This window comes from Herpailurus yagouaroundi, unplaced genomic scaffold, assembly GCF_014898765.1.
Source record: "Herpailurus yagouaroundi ecotype Mexico unplaced genomic scaffold, PumYag 196, whole genome shotgun sequence".
Taxonomy (NCBI): domain Eukaryota; kingdom Metazoa; phylum Chordata; class Mammalia; order Carnivora; family Felidae; genus Herpailurus; species Herpailurus yagouaroundi.
In genome coordinates this window covers 14,055,733-14,077,127 of record NW_024412427.1, presented here as the reverse complement: position 1 = coordinate 14,077,127, position 21,395 = coordinate 14,055,733, and the positions used below count along the sequence as shown (strand labels likewise).

Below are 21,395 nucleotides of genomic sequence, written 5' to 3'. Positions count from 1 at the left end.
TCATACAGTTATTAATCTTTTTTTTATTTTTTAAATTTAAATTCAAGTTAGTAACATATATCATAATATTGATTTCAGGAGTAGAATTTAGTGATTTATCACTTGCATATAACACCCAGTGCTCATCACAACAAGTGCCCTCCTTAATGCCCGTCACCCATTTAGCCCTTCCCCTCACCTCCTCTCCAGCAACCGTCGGTTTGTTCTCTATATTTAAGAGTCTCTTTTGGTTTGCCTCCTCTGTTTTTATTTTTTCTTTTTCCTTCCCTTCCCCTATGTTCATCTGTTTTGTTTCTTAAATTTCACATATGAGTGAAATCATATGGTATTTGTCTTTCTCTGATTGACTTATTTCACTTAGCATAATGTACTCTAGCTCCATCCACATTGTTGCAAATGGCAAGATTTCATTCTTTTTGATGGCTGAGTAATATTCCATGTGTGTGTGTGTGTGTGTGTGTGTGTGTGTGTGTGTGTGTGTGTTATGTGTATGTGTGCGTGTATATGTGTTTGTACCATATCCATTCATGTGTTCTTTATCCATTCATCAGTTGATGGACATTTGGGCTCTTTCCATAATTTGGCTATTGTTGAGAGTGCTGCTATAAACATCAGGGTGCATGTGCCCCTTCGAATCCGCCTTTTTGTATCCTTTGGATAAATACCTAGTAGTGCAATTGCTGGGTCGTAAAGTAGTTCTATTTTTAATTTTTTGAGAAATCTCCAGCCTGTTTTCCAGAGTGGCTGCACCAGTTTGTATTTCCCACCACAGTGCAAAAATGTACCCTTTCTCTGCATTCTCACCAACATTTGTTGTTTCCTGAGTTGTTCCTTTCAGCCGTTCTGACAGGTGTACGTGTTCTTTTAATTGTGTTGTTTTCTGCATATATTTTAAGTTTACATAAATGGTATTATATGTCTGTTCCTTTTTTTTCCCCCCCACTCAGGGCTATAATAGTTAATGTCTACGTACATAGCTATGTGTATACCGAATCTGTTGCTCCCATCTTACATGTTATATTCTAAAGTATGTATTCCTATAATTTTATTGATCCATGACTCCAGAATGTCTGTCCAGATTGCCTTAGATTGGTATTGGTATTGCTAATACCAATAATGCTGCAACTAACTAATTACATAGTACATGTCCTCTTAGGACTTGGGCAAGAATATTTTGGGGATATAATGAGGAGTAGAATTCTTGAGTCATAAGATAAGTGTATAATGAACTTAATGAAGTACTAGATTGTTCTCAGAAAGATGAACTGTTCATACTTCTTCAAGTAGTATTTGAGGGTTCCTATGTTTCTACATCTTCTCTAACATGTGCCATTATCCAGTTTTCTAATTTTACCAATGCCATTATTGGTTTGATTTGCTTTTCTCCAATTACCAGTGAATCTGAGCATTTCCTTATATGCTTTGGTGACTATAGAGTCAACATAATCCCTATCAAAACTTGAGCAGGATTTCTCTTTCTTCAGAAACAGACAAGCTGATCTTATCACTTACGTAACAAGACCAAAAAAAAAAAAAAATTAACAATTTTGAAAAAAGAACAAAGTGGCAAGGCTTTCATTTGGTGAATTCAAAACATATAAAATGCAGTCATCAAGACACTCTTAGCACCGTAGGAATAGAATGCGACCCCCTTAATCTAATAAAGATCCCTTGGTCAACAAGCTAAAACCACATAGTGTACATGTCCCCCTTCCCTTCCCCTACAAAATCATTCCTAATGTAGTTCTTCCCCTAAGATGTGTCTTGCCCTGTCTTTTCTTCTTCGGCCTTTCTCTGATCATTAAAAATCACCCATGTGGGCATATATAAAGTTATCTAGAGAGGGAAAAGCTGATGGGTTATCACTCCAGGTTGAGAAATCCCAAAGTTGATGATGACACGGACCACTGATCTGTACAACAAACCTGTCTCTGCCACAGGCAGCCCTTTCGGAACTCAGAGGAGGTCCTTGAAGAACCACTCAACAGATTACTCTCCCTCTTCCCAAATTAAAACAAAATGAAGCTGAACAAAGTCAAAGCTGCTCCCCTTCCCAGAACAGGAGTTTACTGGGGCACCTGGGTGGCTTAGTCAGGTTACGTGTCCGACTCTGTTTCTGTTCAGGTCATGATCTCACGTTTCTTGGGATAGGGCCCCGTGTTGGGCTCTGTGCTGTCAGCGCAGAACCTGCTTGGGATGCTTTCTCTCTGCCCCTCCCCTGCTCTCTCTGTCTCAAAATAAATAAATAACACATTAAAAAAAAAAAACCCAGGAGTTTACTTAGAGGGCTCATCTGAAAAGAAGAAAACTACCACTTACTGCAAAAAGCTGTTATGTGTGAAATCAAGTGGAGCCTGGCTAGACTCGTGGGGACAGTGCAGGGTGCTACAGGTGGCTGCTGATTTTGGAGGACCATTGACACCTTTGGTGCCTGTCATCAGAGAAACAGTTTTGGCTTTAGGCCCATGGAGCTGCCCTAAAAAGAAGCATTTCTGATTATAACAAATCACTCTTGGGCCCTGTTCGTCTTTTCATGGATGGTTAGATCCTAAGGGACTCCATGGTTTGGGTCATCCTCTCTCTGCCATGCTTTGCCTTTTCTTACTCAGATGTTTTTCTTACCTTAACTGAGCTTCCTGGGGTCATGTCCAGATGGGCAACCTAGATTAGGAGAGGAAGTTTTGTGATGGAACAGCGCTCACTTCAGCATGCATTTTTCTTCACAGCTCAGGAGATTCATGGTTGATGGAGGTACTGATTTCTTTTGGAATCTGGAGGATGGCCAGTGGATGACCATTGCTGGAGGTCAGACACTCCACTGGAGGACCAATTAACAAACCAGGAATTGAGAGTGGATAGAAGAGAACAGCTCTCCCAATGCAAAAGAAATTCATGCCCAAGTGAGCAAGGGTTCAGAGACCCAGGGATGGAAGGAAATGTTAAGCACTACCCTACGTGGTGTCATACATTATCTTGTAACAGCCATGTGAACTTGGGTCTTCACTAACCAAAGACATGGGACTAATGCAAAGACTTGCTTCTTTTACATCATAATATATTAATTTTTTTGGAGATTTTATTTCTCAGTAAATCTCTACACCTAATGTGGGGCTTGAAGTCACCACCCCAAGATCAAGGGTCACATGCTTACCAACTGAGCCAGCCAGGAACTCCCTATTTATTTTTATGTCTATTCTATTCCATTAGACTGTAATTCCCATCAGAACAAGACCCTATTTATCTTGTTCACTTTGGAGCCCCAAGGATTTAGTACTCAACCTGATACATACTAGGTCCTCGTTAGGTAGTTCTCAGATGAGTGAAGGAAGGACTGGAAATGAAGATGAACACAGGGCTGCCTCGATTTATGACATGGAAGGAAAATGACCCATTTCTATTGAGTATAACTGAGCTACAGAGTGTTCCAGGGGTGGTATATAAGTGATATCCTTTAGTACTTAATTTTTTTTTTAAGTTTATTTTTGAGAGAGAGACGGAGTATGGGCAAGGGAGAGGTAGAGAGAGAAAGAGACACAGGATCTGCAGTAGGCTTCAGGCTCTAAGCTGTTGGCACAGAGCCCGATGTGGGGCTTGAACTCACGAACCGTGAGATCATGTCCCAAGCCAAAGTCGGACGCTTAACTGACTGAGCCACCCAGGTGCCCCTGGGTTCAACCTTTTTGACAGTAATATTTCACAGTATTGCTGTGTGTTTCGTATCGCACCCCATCAGGTGGCACACATTTTCAGAATGTGCCAGTATTAGTCATGGTGAGTCTGGACACTGGATTAAGGGGGTGCTGCCAGACCTCTGCCTTCTAACGTCACAGCTCCCCCTCTGTCACTGGCTAATAATCTGTGGCTCTCTGTAAAACTTTGACACCAAGCGAGTACCTAGTTCTCCATCAACATTTCACCTAATTTTTTAAGTATCCAGTTACGACTCTTCTAAAATTTTTTTTTTCAACGTTTTTATTTATTTTTGGGACAGAGAGAGACAGAGCATGAACGGGGGAGGGGCAGAGAGAGAGGGAGACACAGAATCGGAAACAGGCTCCAGGCTCCGAGCCATCAGCCCAGAGCCTGACGCGGGGCTCGAACTCACGGACCGCGAGATCGTGACCTGGCTGAAGTCGGACGCTTAACCGACTGCGCCACCCAGGCGCCCCATAGTTACGACTCTTAATCTGAATCAATTGTTTCATTTGGGACTGCATATTGGTGCATATTGGTGACTTTCTCATTCTGTCATGTGAGGAATACATCTTTTTGAGGTCCACTACCATATGTGTGATGAAAGGGTGCAGGCATGCTATGTCTCGGGTGATAACGTCTCAGGCCTGGCTGAATTGAAGTAGCCATCCTTGTGCCTAGGTCACTTTCTCTAGGCACCCCACCAGCCGTCTGTCCACTCAGTTCTTTACTCTCTACTTGCCAATTGTGGGATCACTGAGCAGGTGTCTTACTGTGTTTGGGGCACTATCATAGAGTAACGTAGAACAGGAAGTTTATAAACAACAGACATTTATTTCTCATTTCTGGAGGCTGGGAAAGCCAAAATCAAGGCTCTGGCAAATTCAGGGTCTCATGAGGGCCTGCTTTCTGGTTCATGGACAGCTGTCTTCTCACTGCATCTTCACATGTTAGAAGGGGTGACCGAGCTCTCTGGGGTCTCTTTTGTAAGGTTACTAATCCCATTCCCAAAGGCCCACCTCCAAATACAATCACATTGGGGGGTATGATTTCAACATACAAATTTTTTTTTTTAAGATTTCATTTTTAAGCAATCTCTACACCCAACGTGGGGCTCAAACCCACAACCCTGAGATCAAGAGTTGCATGCTCCACTGACTGAGCCAGCCAGGCACCCCTCAACATGTGAATTTTTAAAAAATGTTTATTTATTGTTGGGAGAGAGAGAGAGAGAGGCAGGGGGAAGGGAATAGAGAGAGGAAAACAGAGGATCTGAAGCAGGCTCCTCACTGACAGCAGAGAGCCTGATGTGGGGCTTGAACCCACAAACCGCAAGATTGTGACTTGAGCCAAAGTTGGCCGCTTAACCAACTGAGTCACCCAGGCTCTCCTGAGATGTGAATTTTGAGGGGACATAGACATCCAGACTCTTAGTCTTCTAGATTTGACCCTAGGTTGTTGGTTAGCCCAATTTGAACTCTATGTGCCATCACCAAGGCATTTCAGCCAATCACTGGCGGAAATGTCTGTCTCATGGAGTTTCTTAGTGATTGAATTGAAGGTTCCAACTTTATATTCCAAATCCTTGGGTTCATCATATGAAACAGGCATAGCCTTGTGGAATGTATTAGTTTGTGTGTTAAGCAGTGAACACCACAGATTAACCTCTCTGACTAAATATGGAGACAGGGATAATTTGTAATAGAAAACCAACTCAAACCAATTTAGGCACAAAAAGACATTTATCCACCCAAATTTCTGAGGTGTCTAGAAATGTGGCTGCTTCAAGCAAGCCTGGTCCAGTGATTCCAATGTCATCAAGCTTCTCTATCCATATGCTTCTCTCTGGGTGTTCATCTTGTTCTGCGGACAGAATTCTCTGTGTGATAGAGAATGTGGCCGAAAGCAGCCCCAGATTCATTCCTTTGCAGGATGAGGTCCTGAGACAAGATCCTGGTTCCAAATGGAAATATCCCGGGAGAGAATTCTGACTGGTCCAGCTGGAGCCACGTGCTACACCATTCACTTTGGCCAGGCCAATTTCAATAAAAAAAATAAGTGAGGCGTGAGTTTGTGTACCCAGCTGGTGGTCAGGGGGAGGAGGTTGTTTGATTGAAGGAGTCAGAAGATGATTTGGTCTGGGAGACAGAGGGAGAGCTAGACTCAGAAAACAGTGACTATTCAGTTCCTAATGGAACCAGCAGCCGATTTTCTTTACATATTCCTTTGCTGATTAGTCTACATTTAACAAGGATTGGTTAATAGTTAACTGGTTGTAGGCTTGCAGACTCCTAGATCGCCTGGATGAGAGAGCAGGGCAACGAGCAAGAGGAGATAATCTGCCCCGATAGGGGTGGGGGATGGGAGCTGAGATAGGGGATGTGGGGGGGGGGGTGGGGATGAGGAGGGGTGCTCTGGTAGCAAAGATTTCCTCTGACACTCATCGTCTATACACTCTGTCTCTGTCTCTCTCTCAAAAATAAATAAACATAAAAAAAAATAAAAAAGAAATTAATGTAGCTTAATCATACCCAATTTACATTCTAGGTTAACTAATTAATATGAAAGGGTGATTATTTTTCTTTAAAACTCACAGATGTGGGGCGCCTGGGTGGCGCAGTCGGTTAAGCGTCCGACTTCAGCCAGGTCACGATCTCGCGGTCCGTGAGTTCGAGCCCCGCGTCAGGCTCTGGGCTGATGGCTCAGAGCCTGGAGCCTGTTTCCGATTCTGTGTCTCCCTCTCTCTCTGCCCCTCCCCCGTTCATGCTCTGTCTCTCTCTGTCCCAAAAAAAATAAATAAACGTTGAAAAAAAAAAAAAAAAAACAAAAACTCACAGATGTAATCTACATATACACGATTTTGAGAATAATTTATTTTTTATTTATTAAAACTTTTTTTAAAGTTTATTTTGAGAGAGGGAAGAGAGAATCCCAAGCAGGCTTTGCGCTGTCAGCGTGGAGCCCGATGTGGGGCTTGAACCCACAGACCGTGAGATCATGACCTGAGCTGAAACCAAGAGTCGGACACAACGAGGTGCCCCGATTTTGAGAACAATTTAATACGTGAACTTCAACAATACAACTCTATTCTAATGTCATTATTTGAAATATAAAGAAACAGATCCTTACAAGACCAAAATAACCCATAAGCCATGAGGTTGGGTTTTATATTTTTCCTTATCTTTAAAAAAATTTTTTTTAATGTTTTTTATTTGTTTTTGAGACAGAGAGACAGAGTACCAGCGGGAGACGGGCAGATAGAGAGAGAGAGGGATACACAGAATCGGAAGCAGGATCCAGGCTCTGAGCTTTCAGCTTTCAATGTTTATTTATTTTCGAGAAAGAGAGAGCACAAGCTGGGGAGGGGCAGAGAGAAGGGGACAGAGGATCTGAAGCAGGCTCTGTGCTGACAGCCCCGATGCAGAGCTTGAACTCAAACTGAGATCATGACCTGAACTAAAGCCAGATGCTTTAACTGACTGAGCCGCGCAGGCGCCCCAGGAAAAGTGGCCTTTAAATTGAAGGAGGTGCTAGGTAGCGGAGAGGAACATGCTGCAGACCTGGAGCAGGGGACTGTGCCATTGTAATTTGGGCAATAAGAGGAAGGGAGTGTGACTGGGATCGAAGGAAGTAGATTCTGGGATGTAATGTGACGTTTACATCTGTATTTTGTGAATGGTTGAACAGATGCTCGTATAGGGATAAGTGATCTGTTCAAAGCCAAACAGCTAAAAAGTGCTGGAACTAGAATGCTAGCTCAAGAGCATCAGATCTGAATTTCTTACATGCTCTACCACAGCCCTCAGAAACATCACTGTCTTCTGAGTAGGACCATCCCCTTTCGCTTAACAGTTCTGTAGCTACTAGTCTGTGCCCTCGAAACTCTCTAACCTGATGCTGTCCAGTACGGTTGCCATGGGACTCTTGAGCACTTGGAATGTGGCCAGTATGGATTGAAATGTGCTGTAATGGTAATGTACATATGAGATGTCAAGGACTTAGTAAAAAAAAGAAAAAAAAAGAATACAAAACGTCTCAGATCATTTTTATATTGATTTTTATGTTGAAATGATAATGTTTTAGATTTACTGTGGTCGATAAAATGTATTATTAATATTCATTTCATCTATTTCTTTTAACTTTTTCATTTTTTTTTTCAACGTTTTTATTTTTTTTATTTTTGGGACAGAGAGAGACAGAGCATGAACGGGGGAGGGGCAGAGAGAGAGGGAGACACAGAATCGGAAACAGGCTCCAGGCTCTGAGCCATCAGCCCAGAGCCCGACGCGGGGCTCGAACTCACGGACCGCGAGATCGTGACCTGGCTGAAGTCGGACGTTTAACCGACTGCGCCACCCAGGCGCCCCAGTTTTTTCAAATGGAGCTATTAGAAAATTCTCGATTACCTACATGGTTTGCATCTGTGGTCTGCCATCTGTTGGAGGCACCACTCTGCCTATCGCCTGTTGTCCGTCCCCATTGGGAATCTTGTTGAAATGTCTTGGCCCAGAGGTGGAAGTCCTACACCTTCTCCCTTAGCCGTCCTCCCTTCCCCTGTTCCCCCAGATTTTTATCTTAAATGGCACCATGAGCTCTGTGCTGACAGCTCAGAGCCTGGAGCCTGCTTCAGATTCTGTGTGTCCCTCTCTCTGACCCTCACCCGTTCATGCTCTTTCTCTGTCTCAAAAATAAAAAAATAAAAAAAAAAACATTAAAAAAAATTTTAATGGCTCCATGAATTAGTTATGTTCTTCTGCGGGGAAGGTAGACTTAGTCTGCCCACATTCTGTCTTGCATATGGGCCTTTTCTAAAAAACCTATGAAAAAAGAAAATAATGACGATATATATATATTTTTTGTCCTGTTACCTCAAGAAAGGCGCATTAGATGAGAACCATAAATCCTTGTTACAGAGGCCTAATCTGGGCTATCCGTGAGCCAAGTTCAGTGCTCACTTTCTCCCGGGCGTGCAAACTAAAATTCCATTCCTCTCTAGCTCTGTTTCCTCTGTGAGGTTTCTGTGAGAACGATAACATTATGTAAACTGTAGGTGATTGAACGGTATTTATTGAATGACTAATGACTGAGGAAACAGTCCTGTGTTTCATTTTACAGCCAGCAAAGATGGAGAGGAACCTGGTGTTTTAAGGGAAAGACTCCTCTGGTCATCTGCTTCCTCCGGTTCCAGTCCTGGTGTTGAGAGTGTCTGTGGCGGTGGTGCTGGTGGTGAGGAGTCAGTGGCCAAATCTCTGCTTTCTGTGGTGTCGTTCTTGGCAGAAATTGTAGTGTATGTGATCTTGCATGAGGTTGTAGGGTTGGTGATGGCTGAGTTTACAGTGGTGGCATTTGGGATGAGGAGGGGGTGGACGTTGGCAAAAGGGCTGATGCTTTTGGTTCTGGGGAGAAGAGATAAAATTTGGTATTTTGTTTGGATCGAAGCATCAGAATTCTTGGTAACTTGTAGGTGTTCTTGGGAGTTCCCTTCAAGTGTGTGGGACATTTCATTTTGCATGTAGTTTTTTATCATTTGAACCACTTTCTGTCCAATGCAACATTTCCTCTTCTTGCATTTCTGTATCTCCGTTTCACCCACGGCACAGTAGTCTTTGCATCTCCCAAAACCCATTAGACATCTTCTCAAGCCAAAGTACTCTGCACAAAGAAAAGAAGAAACCATTGAGCTAAGGTTAATATGATATTAAGACTGATGGAGGGAGAGGAATAGAGTAAGAGGTTGTTTATTAATGCTAAGTTTTTTAAAAAAATGTTTTATTTTATTATTTTTGGGAGAGAGAGACAGACTGTGAGCAAGGGAGGGACAGAGAGAGAGGGAGACACAGAATCCAAAGCAGGCTTCCGACTCCGAGCTATCAGCACAGAACCCCAACGCAGGGCTTGGACTCATGCACCATAAGATCATGACCTGAGCCGAGGTCGGCCACTTAACCGACTGAGCCACCCAGGTGCCCCTATTAATGCTAAGTTTTTTTTTGTTTTGTTTTTGTTTTTTTATTTTTTTTTTTAACGTTTATTTATTATTTTTGGGACAGAGAGAGACAGAGCATGAACGGGGGAGGGGCAGAGAGAGAGGGAGACACAGACCCCGACGCGGGGCTCGAACTCACGGACCGCGAGATCGTGACCTGGCTGAAGTCGGACGCTTAACCGACTGCGCCACCCAGGCGCCCCTAATGCTAAGTTTTAAATGCAGTCTTAGGGATGTTGATGAAAGTACCTGGCAGGCTAAGAAAGTCTCTGTACACCCCTGAAATCCAAAAATCTAGGGCACATAGAGGAAGGGAAAAAAGGGAAACACAACTTTTTGCTTTAGCATACTATTTTATTTATTTATTTATTTATAATTTATTTTTTAAAGTTTATGTATTTCAGAGAGAGAGCATGAGCAGGGGAGGGACAGAGAGGGAGGGAGAGAGAATCCCAAGCAGGCTCCTTGCTGTCAGCACAGAGTCCCCTATGGGGCTTGAACCCACCAACCATGAGATTATGACCTGAGCTGAAACCAAGAGTCAGACGTTTAACCGACTGAACCACCCAGGCACCGCCAGGATATGATGTTAGACCCCCCACTTAGTATCTTAGACACTTACAGGGCCTCACTGTCTCTCCTCCTGATCCTAGGAAATACCTACAAGAGCAAAATCTGTCATAAAGCTAATCCAAGAAAGAATTTCAAAAGACAGCAATAGGACTTTCAGGAGAGCTGACCTCTTGCCAAACCCAGTGGTCCATGACTTCACTCTCCTTGACTCTTGCTTGACCTGTGGTTCCTCGGGCGTAGCGTTCATCATTTTCAGCCTCTCTGGACATTCTGTCCCTCAGATGATGTCCCTTATTCATAATCATAGCCATAGTCTCATCTCTACCAAGGTAACTCCCACATGGTTATCTATAGCCCTACATTCTCTGCTTTGTTTAGAATCTCATCTTCACCTGATTTTTTTTTTTCCGTCCCAATGTCTTCACCTTTTTTTCTGACTCAGGAAAGTTCTCCCTTGCTCTATAATCTTACCAATTCAACTGATTTTCCATAAATAGTAAGAGGCTTATGTAGTACCTAATGTTCACATACATTTCAACACCCTTTCTCTCCAGAGACAAAACAGTAAACTTCGTATATTTCAAGCAGCTGCATGGGTTAACCTGCTATACTCATGTGGAATCTGAGGCTCAAAGTGGCTAAATGACTTTACCCAAGACAACACGGCCATACCTGCTTATGTTACTTCTCTTAAGGTCCCAAGGTAAAAACATTAGAAATATCTTGACTCTTTCACTTTCCCTTCCCTGACCCATTGCCAGTTGTTCTAAATATCTGGGTGATTCTTGTATTCTGAAACAAGTCTTAACGCTTCTCTTTTCTTTCGAAAAAACAACACTCAGTCCTCTGGTTTAGCATTTTGCCACAATGCTTTCCTAGATGCCCTGATGAGTGATTTGGCAGTTTCCGAGAAGACAAAGCCTGAGAAAAGGGATGAAACTTTACAAATCTGAAAAAGTTGAGATGGAGAAGAGACCTTTTTAACTGGATCCTTAGAGGAGATGTTTTGAGCACAAGGGAAGGGACTTCGTATTACACCAGAGTATAAACTGATATGAACATTTGCTTCAAAAGATGGTTTAAATTAGAAATAGAGCAAAAATGAGGTAGACTTGGCTGAGTCCCAGATGATAGCTATGTAGAGGGCAGGAAGGCAACCTTTATATGTTGGATAGTTTCTGAGCACACACAGAAAACAGCCTGCTTTCCTGTAGCTCTGCGTATATCCCTATCAGCAGAGTCTAGGATTGGGGCCTATGGGGATGTATGGGGGGCCGTGCATGACTGAGGCAATAGGCAAACTCTTCAGCCATCTGTTTGGGCATCTCATCTGTCAGCATTACTTGGGTTCCCATTGTCATGGACAGCCAAATCCCTGCTTCCTCACACCGACCCCTTTTAATCCCGTGATTCCACATTACCTGTGTTCACCTGGTACTGTAGCATGAGGCTGGCCAAGATAGGAAAAAGGAGCTTCATGGCTGGGTGCCAGAGAGGAAGCCTTCGATCTGGGTTGGTGTTCTTGGGCTCCAGCCTTTATTGGCCTCTTCATGGCCTGAGGCTGTGAGCAGTGAAGTGCAGCCGCGGCTCACAGCAGTTGTATTTTCACTGATTCTGTCTGAGAACAGCTTTCCTGAACGCTTCTGTGCAACATACTTCTGCTCTTGATCCTGCGGGAAACATAAGACATATAAGATATGAGTACTTGGCATCTCCACCGGTTAGCGTGAGCACTGGATTACCATGATAATTCAGTGTATGTATGTTGAATGAGTTTGTTGGAGGCAGCTCTTGGCATAACTTAAAAAGAAATTGTTTATTTATTTATCTATTTTGAGAGAGAATGAGAACGAGCTAGCAGGGGAGGGGCAGAGACAGAGAGGGAGAGAATCCCAAGCAGGCTTTGTGCTGTCAGCACAGATCCTGATGTGGGGCTCATTCTCACCAACCATGAGGCCATGACCTGAGCCGAGATCAAGAGTCAGTTGCTTAACCAACTGAGCCACCCAGGCGCCCCTTGGCATAACTTGAACTTTTTTATTGAGATATAATTGACATATAACATTTGTTTCAAGTGTTCAACGTAATGATTTGATATTTGTATATATCGTGAAATGATTATGACAGTAAGTCTAGTTAACATCCATCACTGCACTTTTAAGATTTACTGTCTTGCAACTTTCAAATATACAATATAATATTATTGACTATAGTCACCATGTGGTACATTATATCCCTGGGACTTACTAATTTTCTAACTGGACATTTGTATCATTTGATGATCTTTACCCATTTTGCCCCCCTTCACTCCCCCCACCCTAGGCAACCACCAATCTGTTCTTTGTATCTATGAGTTCATTTATTTTTAGATGCTGCATTATAAGTGAGATCATATGGTATTTGCCTTTCTCTGTCTTGACCTAATTCACTTAGCATAATGCCCTCAAGGTCCATCCGTGTTGTTGCAAATGGCAGTATTTTCTTTCTTATGGCCCATTTTATATATACTACATTTTCTTTATCCATTCATTCATCAGTGGACACTAAAGGTTGCTTTGATGTTTTGCTATTGTAAATAATGGTATAATGAACATGGGGGCGGTGTAGATGTATGTCTTTGAGTTAATGTTGTTGTTTCTTTCAGAAAAATACCCAGAAATGGAATTGCTGGATCATAATGATAGATCTGTTTGTAATGTTTTGAGGACTCTCCATACTGTTTTCCATAGTGGTTGCATCCATTAGCATTCCTACCAAAAGTGCATTAGGGGTCTTGTTTTTCCCACATTTTTGCCAACACTTATTTCTTGTCTTTTTGATAATAGCCATTCTAACAAGCATGAAGTGATATTTCATTGTGATTTTGATTTGCATCTCCCTGGTGATTAGTGATACTGAGCACCTTTTAATGAACCGCTTGGCCCTCTGTATGTCTTCTTTGGAAAAATGGATCGATTCTCTATCCATACGTAATTAGATATGTTGTTGTTGAGTTGTATGAGTTCTTTATATATTTTGGATATTAACCCCTTATCAGATACATGGTTTGCAAATATTTTCTCCCATTTGGTAGGCTGCCTTTTTCTTCTGTTGATGGTTTCCTTTGCTGTGCAGAAGCTTTTTGGTTTAGTGTAGTCCCATTTGTTAGTTTTTGCTTTTGTTTCCTTTGCTTTTGGTGTCAAATCCAAAAAATCACTGCCCAGATTGATGTCAGGGAGCTTACTGCCTATGTTTTCTTCTAGGAGTTTATGTTGTCAGATCTTATGTTCAAGTCTTTAACTTTGAGTGAATTTTTGTGTGCAGTGTGAGGTAGTGGTATAGTTCATTCTTTTGCGAATTCTTTTGTGACTGTTCAATTTTCCCAACACCATTTATTGAAGAGACTGTCCTTCCCCTATTGTATATTCTTGGCTTCTTTGTCATTAATGAATTGACTATATATCTGTGAGTGTTATTTCTGGGCTCTCTCTTCTATTGTTCTGTGGGTCTGGATTTAGGCTCAGACCATACTGTTTTGATTACTATAGCTTTGTAATGTAATTTGAGAAAAGGAAGCACCAGGCCTATAGCTTTGTTCTTTCTCAAAGTTCCTTTGGCTATTTGGGATCTTTTGTGGTTCTATTCAGCTTTTAGGGCTGGTTGTTCTATTTCTATGAAAAATTCCATTGGAATTTTGATAGGGACTGCACTGAATCTATAGACTGCTTTGGGTAGTATGTCCATTTTAACAATACTAATTCTTCTGATGCGTGAGCATGAAATATCTTTCCGTTATTTGTGTCACCTTCAATTTCTAGCATCAATATCTTATACTTTCAGTATGGGTCATGAAAGTATAGGTCACCTCCTTGGTTAAATTTATTCCTAGCTATTTTATTCTTTTAGGTGAAGTTGTAAATGGGATTGTTTTCTTCATTTCTCTATAGTTCATTATTCATGTTTAGAAACACAACCGAGTTTTGTGTATTGACTTTGTGCCCTGCAACTTCACTGAATCACTTACTAGTTTTACCAGTTTTTTGGTAGAGTCTTTAGGGTCTTTTGTGTGACAATATATCCTGTGCCAATAGTGACAGTTTTTCTCCTTCTTTTCTCACATGGATGCCTTTAATTTCTTTTTCTTGCCTAATTGCTCTGGCTAGGATTTCTCATACTTTGTTGAAATAAAGGTGGTGGGAGTGGGCATCTTTGTCCTTTTCCTGATCTTAGAGGAAAAGAGTTCAGCTCTTCTCCATTGAGCATGATGTTAGCTGTGGACTTGTCATATGTGGTCTTTATTGTGTTGAGGTATGTTCCCTCTATAGCCATTTTGTTGAGAGTTTATATTATAAATGGATGTTGAATTTTGTCAAATGCTTTTTCTGCATCTATTGAGATGACTGTATGATTTTTATCTTTTATTGAGTCACATGACGTCTGATTTGCAGACGTTCAACCATCCTGCATCCCTGGAATAAATCCCTCTTGATCATGGTGTATGATAGTTTTAATGTGTTGCTGAAATTTGGCTTGCTAATAATTTATTGAGGGGTTTTGCATCTATGTTCATTAAGGATATTGGCCTGTAATTTTCTTTTCTTATGATATGCTTGTCTGATTTGGTATCAGGGTAATGCTGGCCTCATAATATAGTCATAAGTTATTTTGCTACTTTTGTTTTTTAACCTTCATACTAGCTTTATAAGTAATTAACCTATCACCTTTACAACATTAAATTATTCTGAATTTTACTGTATACTTTTACCAGTGAAATTTATACCTTCATGTTTTCCTGTTACTAATTAGTTCCCTTTCATTTCATCTTAAAGAAGTCCCTTTAACATTTCTTGTAAGGCTGGTCTACTTGCGTTGAATTCCTTTAGCTTTTGCTTATCTAGAAAACTCTTTATGTTTCCATCAAGTCTGAAGAACAGTTTTGCCAGGTAGAGTGGTCTTGATTGGCAGTTTTTCTTTCAGCGCTTTACATATATTGTGCCACTTTGTTCTGGCTTGTAAAGTTTCTGTTGAAAAAATCTGCTCAGGGGCGCCTGGGTGGCGCAGTCGGTTAAGCGTCCGACTTCAGCCAGGTCACGATCTCGCGGTCCGTGAGTTCGAGCCCCGCGTCAGGCTCTGGGCTGATGGCTCGGAGCCTGGAGCCTGTTTCCGATACTGTGTCTCCCTCTCTCTCTGCCCCTCCCCCGTTCATGCTCTGTCTCTCTCTGTCCCAAAAATAAATAAAAAACGTTGAAAAAAATTAAAAAAAAGAAAAAAAGAAAAAGAAAAAATCTGCTCATTTTGTCATATGGTGAGTCCTTGTATGTAACAAGTTGTTTTTCTTTTGCTTCTTTTAAGATTCTCATCTTGTCTTTAAAATTTGAAACTTTAGGGGCGCCTGGGTGGCGCAGTCGGTTAAGCGTCTGACTTCAGCCAGGTCACGATCTCGCGGTCTGTGAGTTCGAGCCCCGCATCAGGCTCTGGGCTGATGGCTCAGAGCCTGGAGCTTGTTTCTGATTCTGTGTCTCCCTCTCTCTCTGCTCCTCCCCCGTTCATGCTCTGTCTCTCTCTGTCCCAAAAATAAATAAACGTTGAAAAAAAAATTAAAAAAAAATTTGAAACTTTAATTATAATGTGCCTGGGTGGGTCTTTTTGGGTTCATGTTTTTTGGAACTCCCTGGGCTTCCTGGATCTGCTTGTCTGTTTCCTTCCCAAGGTTAGGGGAATATTCAGTCATGATTTCTTCAAATAAGTTTTCTGCCCCTTTTTCTGTCTCTTCTCCTTCTGAGACCCCTATAATGTGAATGTTGGTTCACTCGATATTATCCTATAAGTCCCTTAAGTTTTCTGCTCTTTTTATCATTCTTTTTGTTTGTTTGTTTGTTTTTTGTTTTTTGCTGCTCTGATTGGGTGAGTTCCACTGCCCTTTGTGGTCACCGATGCTTTCTTCTGCTGCATCTAGTCTGCTGTCAACCCCCCACCCATTGTACTTTTCAATTCAGTTATTAGGTATTATTTTTTTTAACAAATATTTATTTATTTTTTGGGAGAGCACAAGTGGGGGAGGGGCAGAGAGAGGGAAGAGAGGATCTGAAGTGGGTTCTGCGCTGGCAGGCCGACAGCAGCAAGCCCAATGTGGGGCTTGAACTCACGAACCTCGAGATCATGATTTGAGCCAAAGTCGGATGCTCAACCGACTGAGTCACACAGATGCCCCCAGTTATTGTATTCTTAAGCTCTGTGACTTTTACTCTGTAATTGTTTATATTTTCTATTTCTCTGTTGAAATTTCCACTCTGTTCATCCATTCATCTCTTCTGAGCTTGGTGATCATCTTTATGACCGTTATTATTATTATTATTATTATTATTATTATTATTATTATTATTTTAATGTTTATTTTTTAAGAGAGAGAGAGGCAGAGAGAGAGGGAGACACAGAATCCGAATCAGGTTCCAGACTCTGAGCCATCAGCACAGAGCCTGACGTGGGTCTTGAACCCCACAAACCGCGAGATCATGTCCTGAGTTGAAGTCAGTTGCTTAACCTACTGAGCCACCCAGGCTCCCTGACCATTATTTTGAACTCATTATCTGACACATCACTTATCTCTCTCTCACTCAGGTCTTTTTCTGAAGTTTTATTCTATTCCTTTGTTTGGAACATATTCCTTGGTTTCTTCAATTTCCTTGACTCTGTGTGTTGGTTTCTGTGCATTAGATGAAACAGCCACCTCTCCCAATCTTGAATGATTTGTATCCCAATCTTGAATGATTTCCCTCATGAGGGAGATGAATCTTACTGTTCAACCTCACTCTGGCTTTGGTTGTCTCTCAATCATTGTGACTGTCCAAGCTCCTACTTTATTTTTAGGGGCTATCAGTAGTTGAGGTGCGACAAGGCCTGTCAGTGTTCCAAAGGGCAGGGTCTTAGTCAACACTTAGGTTCCAGCTGATTGGAAGCCTTACTTTCAGGCAGCAGCTTTTAAAGTATGTGAATATACTTTTTCCGGGAGAAGATTGGGAGTTGGCATTTCTGTCTGCTCCCTCTGCCCTCAGCTCTGGGATAATAGCCCTTTGAGAACTGTTTCTTTTTTCTTTTTTTGCTACCATCCCACTGAACCCATGAGCACAAGCCTCACTGGTCACCAGAGCCATGCCACCAGGGGATGTGTCCTCTGGGTGGCAGACATAAAAGCTGGGGCACAGATGCATACACCAGGTCCTTTCTTGGAGACACTGATGGCCTGGGGCAGGACAGAGGGAGGGCATGAGGATGGCACCTGCTGGTCTCCCAAGTCTCTGGAGAGGGCTGTAGTTGTCCCCTAGATGTGTGTTTAATTAGAAGCTCGTCCCTCAGGTTACAGCTGTGAAGAGAAGCTAATAGGCCTCTTTCACAGAAAGACTGGGGATGCATTTCAGTCTGCTGTCACTGCGCTGCTCCCTGCAGGAGAGGGGGTGTCACTGGCTACAAATTCTTTCTTCCTTTGTAACAGTCTTGCAGGCCCTGTGAGCACAAGCCCCGCTGACTACCAGAGCCAGATGATTGAGAGATGTCCCCTGTGTGGCAGATGCAAAAATTTCGGGGCCCTGTGAGCACACAGGCTCCTCCCTTGGAGATACTTGTGACCCGGAGGGAGGGAGGGGAAGTGCAAAGATTGAGTCCACCAGCCTCTGTCCCCAGAGAGCACCTCAACAGGCCTCTAGGTGTTTGCCCAACCAGAAGCTCCAAGGTAAGAAATCAGCTTCTTTCACAGAAAGACTGGGTATGTGTTTCAGTCTGTTGTCTCTGCATCGTGCCCTACGGGATTGGTAGCCAGCCAAGAACTGTCTCTCCACGTATTACAGTCCCATGGGGCCCATGAATGCAAGCCCTGCTGGTCATCAGACTCAGGCAATCAAGAATTGTCCCCTGGGTGGCAGGTATAAAAACTGGGGCACCAGATGCAAAAACCAGGGCACAATACGTGTATGTAAATTCCGCTCTGGGCATCGTATTCTATAGTAGCAGAGGGAGAGAGCAGAGATAAGTGCCTTTCTCTTGAGGTCTCTGGAGAGGGTTACAGTTGGCCCTTAGATGTGTGTTTCATTAGCAGCCTGTTCCTCTTGGAGCTGCAGCTCTGAAGATAAGCTAATAGACCCCTTTCACAGAGTGGCCAGTCACCTCAGTCCGCTCTGCCCTGGTGTTGTTAGTGGGTTAAGAAATCTTTCTCTGTTTTTGTCCTGTGAGACCTGTAAGTGTAAGCCCTGCTGGCAAATAGAGGCAGGCAGTTTAGAGGTGTCCCCTTGGTGGCAGCGGTAAAAACCTGGGGAGTCAGAAGCTGTATAAGCTCCTTTCTGGGAGATATTGGTGAGCTGAGTGAGGCAGAGGAACAGCACAAATATGGCGCTCACCGGCCCCGGTCTTTGGAGAGTATTTGCATAATCCCCTAGATGTGTGTTAAATTAGATGCCTGCCATGCTGGAGGTGGGATTTCTGGTGAGATTGTGTCTCAGCCTCTCCTACCTACTTCAGTGTGTTTTTTTCCCCCAATCATCCAATGTATAGGAGTTGTTCAGCTAGACACTGTCCTCGCCCCGCCTCACCCGCCCAAGGAAATTGTTCTGTATGTAGCCGTAGATTCAGTGTGCCTGTGGAAGGAGGTGAGTTCAGAATCCTCCTACATTGCCATCTTGAATTGGAATCTCCTTGCTTTTCTTTCGATTGGCTAAATATTTTTCACTTTAAATTTATTCCCATCCCTTGTTTGGAAGGCACACACTATATGTATTTTTTTTTTTTTTAATTTTTTTTTCAACGTTTATTTATTTTTGGGACAGAAAGAGACAGAGCATGAACGGGGGAGGGGCAGAGAGAGAGGGAGACACAGAATCTGAAACAGGCTCCAGGCTCTGAGCCATCAGCCCAGAGCCCGACTCGGGGCTTGAACTCACGGACCGTGAGATCGTGACCTGAGCTGAAGTCGGACGCTTAACCGACTGCACCACCCAGGCGCCCCGGCACACACTATATTTACTTAATCAGTAACTTAGCATTTTTTTTTTTTTTTTAACGTTCATTTATTTTTGAGAGAAAGAGAGCGCATTGGGGCAGGGGCAGAGAGAAGGGGACAGAGGATCCAAGGCGGGCTCTATGCTGACAGCAGCGAGCCCATGTGAGGCTCGAAGTCGCAAACTGTGAGGTCATGACCTGAGCTGCAGTTGGATGCTCAACTGCATGTGCCACCCAGGTGCCCCATAGAAATTTTATCATACATACTCACCTATCAAAATCTAATTAGTGTCTTTCTCCTCCTTATAAAGATTTAGAGCATTATAATTCCACCTCTCCTGACTTATGCACAATAGATTCTGTGTATTTTAGTTATATAATTTTTAACCCAAGACAGTATGATTATTGTTTTATAAATCAAGCCTTTTCTCCTTGGTATTATTCCATGATCTGAAGTTAACTTTGTTGGATTTTGATATAGTGACTCCAGCTTTCTTTTTACAGGTGTTTGCATGGTATATCTTTTCCCATCCTTTCATTTTGAGACTACGTATATTTCCATATAAAATGTATATATTTGTAAATAGCATATAGTGTAAAAAACTCATTTATCGGGGTGCCTGGGTGGCTCAGTTGGTTGAGCATCCAACTCTTGATTTCAGCTCAAGTCATGATTCCAGGTTCGTGGATTGAGGCCCTTAAGCCTGCTTAAGATTCTCTCTCTCCCTTTGCCCCTCACCTCTTCTCTCTCTCTCTCTCTCTCTCTCTCTCTCTCTCTCTCAAAACAAACAAACAGGGGCGCCTGGGTGGCGCAGTCGGTTAAGCGTCCGACTTCAGCCAGGTAACGATGTCACGGTCCGTGAGTTCGAGCCCCGCGTTAGGCTCTGGGCTGATGGCTCGGAGCCTGTTTCCGATTCTGTGTCTCCCTCTCTCTCTGCCCCTCCCCCATTCATGCTCTGTCTCTCTCTGTCCCAAAAATAAATAAAAAAAGTTGAAAAAAAAAACCAAACAAACCCAGAAACACCCCCCTCCCTCCAAATCCAAACCCATTTATGCTCAACACATGATTCACCATTAAGGAAATGCAAATCAAAACCACATTGAGATACCACTCCACATCTCTTGGGCATCTACTATCAAAAACCCCCCAAAATAGCAAGAGTTGGTAAGGATGTGGAGAAATTGGAATCTTTGTGCACTATTGATGAGAATGTAGAAAGGTGCAGTTGCTAAGGGTAATTGCATGGCAATTCCTCAAAAAACTAAAATAGAACTACCCTGTGATCCAGCAACTTCACTTCTAGGTATGTACCCCAAATAACTGAAAGAAGGGTTTAGAAGATATATTTATACGCTCATATTTATAGCACCATTATTCCTGGTGGAAGGAACACAAGTGTCACAGATGAATGGATAAAGAAAATGTGGTATATATACATACTATGGATAATAATGCAGATTTTAAAAGGAGGGATATTCTGAAATGTGCTGTAACATGAATGAACCTTGAATATAACGTTATGTTATGTGAAATAAGCCAGTCACAAGGAAGATAAATACTGTATGATTCCACTCATGTGAGGTACCTAGAGAAGTCAAATTCACAGATACAGAAAGTAGAAGTGTGGTTTCCAGGAAGTGAGCGGAGGGGAAAATGAGGAATTATTGTTTAATGGGCAAAGAGTTTCAGATTGGCAAGATTAAAAGAATTCTGGAAATTGGTTGCACAACAATGTGAATGTACGTAACACTACTGAATTGTATACTTAGAAATGGTTGAGATGGTAAATGTTATGTCTATGTTACTACAATTAAAAAATATTAAAATAAGCCATGGCTCTTTCATGGGTCTCTAATTTTCTAGTGAAAAAAATCCATTCATATTTTAATTTCTGTATTTAAACTATTTCCATGTACTATGATTATAAATATATTCGGGTTTTGGTTTATTTTTGTTTTCTGCTTGTTCTTTCTTTTTTATCTCCCTGTTTCACCTCTTCTGCCTTCCTTTAGATTATTTGAATATGTTTCTAGTATCTCTTTAAAATTTTTTCATTGATTTTTTTTGACTATATAGTTTTTTTGTGATTTCTCTAGGGATTACAATATATGATCTTATCTTTTCATAATCTACATAGAATTGATATTTGAATGGAAGGTAGTATTCTCACCACTACAT

At 42.2% G+C, this 21,395-nt stretch overlaps 1 protein-coding gene across 1 annotated transcript; it reads right to left on the bottom strand.

Annotated features, from left to right (window-relative positions):
• Window positions 1-8,797: 8,797 nt before the first annotated feature.
• DEFB129 (defensin beta 129) lies at window positions 8,798-11,731 on the bottom strand. The gene is made up of 2 exons (XM_040446802.1): window positions 11,674-11,731; window positions 8,798-9,345 (listed from the first exon to the last, which is right to left on the bottom strand). Exons 1-2 carry the CDS (start codon window positions 11,729-11,731, stop codon window positions 8,798-8,800), a joined length of 606 nt encoding a protein of 201 aa, XP_040302736.1.
• Window positions 11,732-21,395: the final 9,664 nt, after the last annotated feature.

Bases quoted from the DNA above. Each gene is read 5' to 3' on its own strand.
- DEFB129 (XM_040446802.1), bottom strand. From the start codon at position 11,731: ATGAAGCTCCTTTTTCCTATCTTGGCCAGCCTCATGCTACAGTACCAG. The intron at 9,346-11,673 runs GTAATGTGGAAT...TTCTTTGTGCAG, and splicing joins ACAGTACCAGGTGAACACAG to AGTACTTTGGCTTGAGAAGA.